Source organism: Diospyros lotus, chromosome 13 (genome assembly GCF_014633365.1).
Source record: "Diospyros lotus cultivar Yz01 chromosome 13, ASM1463336v1, whole genome shotgun sequence".
NCBI classification, from domain to species: domain Eukaryota; kingdom Viridiplantae; phylum Streptophyta; class Magnoliopsida; order Ericales; family Ebenaceae; genus Diospyros; species Diospyros lotus.
In genome coordinates, this window is record NC_068350.1 from 40,691,199 (window position 1) to 40,697,675 (window position 6,477).

At 34.9% G+C, this 6,477-nt stretch overlaps 1 protein-coding gene across 1 annotated transcript; it reads right to left on the bottom strand.

The window, feature by feature from the left end:
• Positions 1–4,664: 4,664 nt before the first annotated feature.
• LOC127788242 (protein FAR1-RELATED SEQUENCE 5-like) lies at positions 4,665–5,927 on the bottom strand. Its single transcript, XM_052316352.1, has one exon. The coding sequence runs from the start codon at positions 5,925–5,927 to the stop codon at positions 4,665–4,667; it is 1,263 nt and encodes a 420-aa protein (XP_052172312.1).
• Positions 5,928–6,477: the final 550 nt, after the last annotated feature.

Genomic DNA, 6,477 nt, shown 5'->3' on the forward strand with positions numbered 1-6,477 from the left:
TTAGGTTGGGGAAAGAAAAAAAAAAAGCACCCATAAGACTTGCTCCCAATGGATAATAATTAGTGACTGGTGAGCCCTTTTACCTTGCTATTATTCAAACAGTGCACTCCTTGATTGGATGCGAATTTTATAACATATCTTTTTTGGTATTTTAAAAAATTAAAAAATGAACTCAGCTATCCCTTTGAAATAAAATGGTAAAATTTTTTCTCTTCACACTCCCACCAACTACGACATCCTCCTGTAGCTTATATGTCGTTCCTGAACACCCATCGTCGGCAGATATAAGGTCACAATACATCTTTTTGTTGATTTCTTCTTGAAATTCCCTGAATTTTGATATGGTATAAACTGATTGGAACTGCTTTTCAAATTCATAAGGTGTAATGCATGGAACCATTTGCGAGAATGATTGAAAATCTGCTTGGAACTCCTTCTCAACCTTATTCTTCAGTGCTCGCTCATATTGTTCAACAAACTGCTTCAACGATGTCTTTGAATGGACAAATCCATCAAAGAATGCATTCATACTCCACTACAACAAATTTTAGTTTTCTCTACGAAATTTTTCGTAGTTAAAAATTCAATTTTCGTAGCAAAAACTAATCAACTACGAAATTTTATTCGTAGTGTGAATCGTAGCCAAAAGCTCGTAGCTAATAGTATTTAGCTACGATTTATGGTTTCATAGAAAATAATACACTTTTCGCTACAATCAAAAAAACGTAGAGAAATCATTAATTTTTTACTACGACATATATTGTAGCTAATTATGCCAATTTTCGTAAATAATCATGTTGATTTTTGTAGTTGATGATGCCAATTTTCGTAGCAAATAACACAACTTTTACTACGAATATCAAATTGTAAAGAAAATATTTATTTTTAACTACATCATATCATAGCTAATCATACTAATTTTCGTAGCAAATTGATTCACATACCAATTTTTGTAGCAAATTAATTTTCTCTACTAATATATTTGTAATCAAAAGTTAAATTTTTATAATTAATTCTACATACAACTAATAAACCACTACGAGATCACTAAATTCAATTTCGTAGCAAAAAAAAAAAATACACTAACCCTTACAATTTAGATGAAATTTAAAACACAATAAATAACTTCAAAAATTTTCAATTAATTACATGAAATAAAACTAATATCAATTACAATCTACAACTATTTTGAATGTGATTGGTACATAATATACCAAATGAAAATAATTAAAAATTAACACAATACGAAAATTTATCTTCGAGCATCTTTCTTCTTCTCTTCCTCTGCTACTCATGCATGCCAAGAACCTGGAAAACAAAAGTAAAAAAAAAGATTAGATAAATTAGTATAATTTATTTTCATGCGAAAGACTTTTAATAATTTAAATAAAGAAAACTAACCATACTCGTAGTTTAAAAATAGCTATAATAAACTAACCATTTGGTCAAGGATGTAGGTACATGGAGACTCTGTTCAAGGTAGCATATTACACGGGAATTCACCATTGGAGTTTATTGAAAGGTTCACTGAAGCCATTGGAAGACCACTGGAGCTTCCTGAGTGGATTATATCAGGTGCAGTGCTCAGAATGCAGGTGGCATGGATTTAGTGTGAGATGTTTGGAGTAATTAAACTGCAGGCCTACAATGTCCCTATTTCAGCATTTTGGCTACAGGTAATGCAATGCGTGCAGATCTAAAACACTTAAATGGCAGATACTGTTTTTTCCCATTTTAAAAGTTTTTTCAAACCTTCATAGTGTCTATTTTAAGCCACATCAAGACTCAACTAACTCCTAGAAAAATTACAAAATAAATTAGTAACCTATTCTATAGCTTGAGCAAATCTAGTATATAAAAGAAGGATAAATGAAGAACAGAATATGATAAGTAGTTTACTTGTAATTATGACATGCAGGACTGGGTGGGTTAGAGAAAGACAGTGATTGGATCACAACTTTGGTGGAATTGGGAAGTGGATACAACGAGGTATTCCGGGTGGCAACAACTAATTTGGAGATCTTAGTGCATCACATATTAAGATGATGACATACTGCAACCCCTGCCTAACTCCGGTGGATATCTTCATCCTTACTAATTCCTCATTTTAGTCATATTTTTCCTCAAAATTGTGTATCAAAGTACCTAGGAATTGCATGCCAACTATCTCCATCCATGGGTAGAATATCAAAAGTAATTAAGATAATTTTCATTTCCCTTTCAAGTGAAGATCCCATCACAGCCCATAACATATACCCAGAGTTATAGGCCAAAATAAACAGGCATAATTTTTAACATTATAACTGTTGTCCATTAGAAATGATTGCTCTTTTTAACATAATTTTTCATTTCTAATTGCTGTCCATTAGAAATGCAGGCATAAATAGTTTTTATTACACAAAGTAATTTCTCCAGAAGGTTGGGTTTCATGTTGTGGATAATTCAACTGGTTTGTAATGACAACCAAGCTCTGATTCTAAAACATTTTGCAACAACAATAGTTAAACAAACAGATGACACATGCAATGAGTAGAAAAAATTGTCAAACCTGCTATGCATAATAGGCCTTTGAAAGTGTAAGACAAAATAAACTCAATTATAAACTCAATAAACCTGATGCAAATGAGCATCTTGATTCCTGATCTGTCCTATAAGAAAAGCATAGCAATAAATTAAATCACTTTTGCAAACAGATGCAACTACGAGTTTCCTTCACTGTTTTTGTTCATTTCTAATTATACCTCATCCTCAGGGCAGTTACCATTCTAACATGTATATGGTTTGTGATACTTAAAAATAATACATAAATATATAAATAGTAAATGATATCTCCAACCACTCATTAGTCATTAAGTTATTTCTTTCTATATGTTCCTTGTAATACAATGTACATGACTGGCCTTCCCAACAGCTAGTCAAAAGTGGACCTAAGAAGACTTGAACGAGGTCTAAAGTTGGCAAAGATCACATTTTGATCCTATTTCTGCAAAGTCAAATAAGTGGCTCCTAAATTATATAAGCTATGGGGATCAAACAAAGCTTCAAAAACCTGCAAAACAATACTAGAAAACAGAAGTATTAAATATGAATTACAATTCTTCCAAAATCCCCCATCTAATGAGGGTCGGGCTATGGATGAAGTTCAAACAGCATTACCGTATTTCAAAAAGTTTGATTGTGCATCTTTAAAGAACAGTATAAAAAACAGTATGATGGCATATCAAAGAAATAAAGCCAGTAGTTAGTTTGCTTACGTATACATGATATGTAGAAACCATCTATCTAAAATTAAGTAACATGTTTCTTCACATGCACAAACCTATTTACTTGTCTTGCATATCACGACCTATTTGACACTTGTCTTGCAGCCATATTGGATATGCTGTCACAAGCTGCTTACAAGAGTGATCAGATCACTGTTATCGAACAGAGCCAATACACACTGAAAACAAAAACAAGACAAACTAAGACATTTAAAACCACGTAATCCTTACATCTTGGAACGTAATCTAACTACCTAAATTAAGGAAAAAAATCAAACATGAATTGATTCAAGGAAAAAAATCAAACAGAGGGTATACGCAGAAGTGAAACATACGCATTTTATCAAACATGTGGTGTTCTTGTACAACTAAAACAAAAACAATGAATCCAATCAATAAGGGCAAACCCAATTTAGGGAAAAAATAAAATAATCAATTCTGGACACAGATTATTACAAGGAGGAAAAGCAGAAACTAGATTGATGTACGTTGACAAAAATTAAGAGATGTTCGAACTACCACTTTTGCGTGTTGAGGAAGCTGTCGGAGTCGAATCTGGAGATTGTGGAGATGCTAGAGGAGTCTTAGAGCGGGTCACAGCAAAGGGGAGGGTTTGAGAAGATTTATCGTGGGAAGAAACGGATTTGTTCATAATCGATGCTGGGAGTGGCTTGCATAGAATCGCGATGTGGGTTTGTCTTGGGGAAGAAACAGATTCCGTTCAAAATGGTTTTGGGAGGCAAATTTGGATTGGATTTGATTCTTTGTTGGGATTTGAAGGCTTTGGAGTGGGTTTGCACGATTTGCACAGTAAATGCAAAAATCGTAGGTTACAAGAGGCTAATTTGGAATTGGTTTGGGATGAAGCAATTTGGCGCTGGTTCTAGGATGAATGAAATTGCACGGTATATATCTTTTGGATTTGGTGGGTTTCACGAACAATATTTTTGGGAGTTTGGAGGGTAATTTTTTAAGTTTTATTTGAATTTTCTAAATCTATGTTTTTGGAGGAATGTTTCCCGCTTCACTTTTTATATTTGTTAATTTTTATTTAAAAAAATTAAATTTATCTTTTACCTACAACTTAATAATTTCATAGTGAAATTTTATTTTTTACTACGCAATTTAGAATCGTAGATAAAATTTTCTTATTGAAAAATTATATTTTGTGGCAAAATATTTGCCTAATTTAAATTAGCTACGATTTAATAATTATGTTACAAAATATTAACTTTTGACTACGAAACTTATAGCGTAGATAAATTTTTCGTAGCTAAAACTATATTTAGTGGGAAAATTTAGACTTCTTTGAATTAACTACAATTTAATAATTTTCGTAGCAAAATGTTAACATTTTGCTACGAAAATTATTACGTAAAAAAAAAAATCGTAGCGAAAAAACTATTTTGTTGTAGTGCTCTCACTGCGTTGAGTTGTGGACATACCTGCCCAAAATGATGTTTTCAAGAAACAAGGAACCCAACGGCTTCTATCCATGTAAAGTCTGTCCAACCAATCATTGTCATGCAATTCATGTTCTTCAATCATCCTAATCCAACCTTTTTCAAATTCTTCTGGAGTTTGCGAATCATATACTAGTTCGTGTATAGCCGAAAATATGGCACCCTTTTGAACATGGTTGCCAAATTTTTCAGGCAACTTCTTTAATATATGCCACAAACACCATCTATGCTTCGTATTTGGCAATACTATTTGAATTGCATTTTGCATAGCCCTATCTTGGTCCGTAATTATTCCATTAGGAGCCTGACCTTGCATACATTGAAGCCATGTCCTAAATAGCCAAACAAATGTCTCTGTATCCTCACTCGAGATTAACCCACATCCGAGCAATGTAGATTGCCCGTGATGATTCACCCCAACAAAAGGGGCGAATGGCATATCATACTTATTTGTGAGATATGTGGTGTCAAATGTCACAATATCGCCAAACTCCTTATATGCTTCTCTGCACCTATTATCAGCCCAAAACACATTTCTCAATCGAGACTCTTCATCCAAATCAATACTGAAGAAAAAACCAGGGCAAATTGCTTGCATTTTTGAAAAATAAGATTGTATTGCAGCCGCATCTCCTTCCCCTAGTCGTAATCGTCTAACCTTTTCAACATAATTCCTACAATCCCTCTCGATGCATGTCATATTCTCATATCCACCTGCTTCAACAACCGCTGAGTTATAGCTTTTATGTAATGGAATTCCAGCCATATCATTCACTTCAAGCTGACGTTTTACATGTGCACTCAATTGCCGGTTGCATCGAAACAACCGAGATTTGGATGGACTCGTATTATGATTATGTTCAAGATGGATTGTGTTAATTCGCCATGTTCCAATACCATCAACACTTGCAGTCAATCTAGCTTTACACCCTATTTGAATGGTTGGTTGTGGCATTGAATTAGTACTTTTAGACCTACTTCTTTGGCCTTCTCGACAACATGAAAATGTCACATATTTTACAACCCCATCCTCACCTTTTCTAGAAGTTCTTTTCCTAACTGGAAAACCTACATTATATGCATATTTCTTGTAAAATTCAAATATTTCATTGGCATCCTTAAACTTCATTCCAACTTGCGGCACAATAATCTCACTGTCTTCTTCTAATATTTCATCATCCAAACCATCCACATTCTCCATTAAATTATAATCTTCATCATTTCCCAAACTTTCATCATCTATTGTCTCATCATCAAGGTTAAAATAACAAACATAAATCAAACATTTCAAAAATACTCAAAAACATAAATCAAGCAGTATATAAATCTAGAAAATTACCTGAAAAACTAGTCATTTTGCTCCGAAAGATTATCTCTACCAGAAGAGGTAGGGGGATATAGTGGGCGGCGGTTGGGTGCAAATAGGTGGCCACCAGCGAGTGGGGGCGACGACTGTAAGAGCGAGAGCGAGAAAGAGACGGTGGTCATGCAAGGGGTGGCCAGCGAGTGGGGTCGACGGAGTGGGGAGAGGGGGAGACGGGTGGGGTCAAAGGAGTCGGGAGAGGGGGAGACAAGTGGGATCGACGGTGGGGGGAGAGGGGGAGGCAGGCGGGGGCGAGAGAAAGCTGTTTTGGGCGACAGAAAAAGAGATAGAGAGACAGCGAGACGTACGCCGTGAGAGAGGCAGCCGACGATGATCGGAGGCGGAGAAGCGACCGACAGTGATCGGAAGCAGGATACAGAGCAACAGA

Coding starts and splice junctions, on each gene's coding strand:
- LOC127788242 (XM_052316352.1), bottom strand. CDS start 5,927: ATGGAGAATGTGGATGGTTTGGATGATGAAATATTAGAAGAAGACAGT.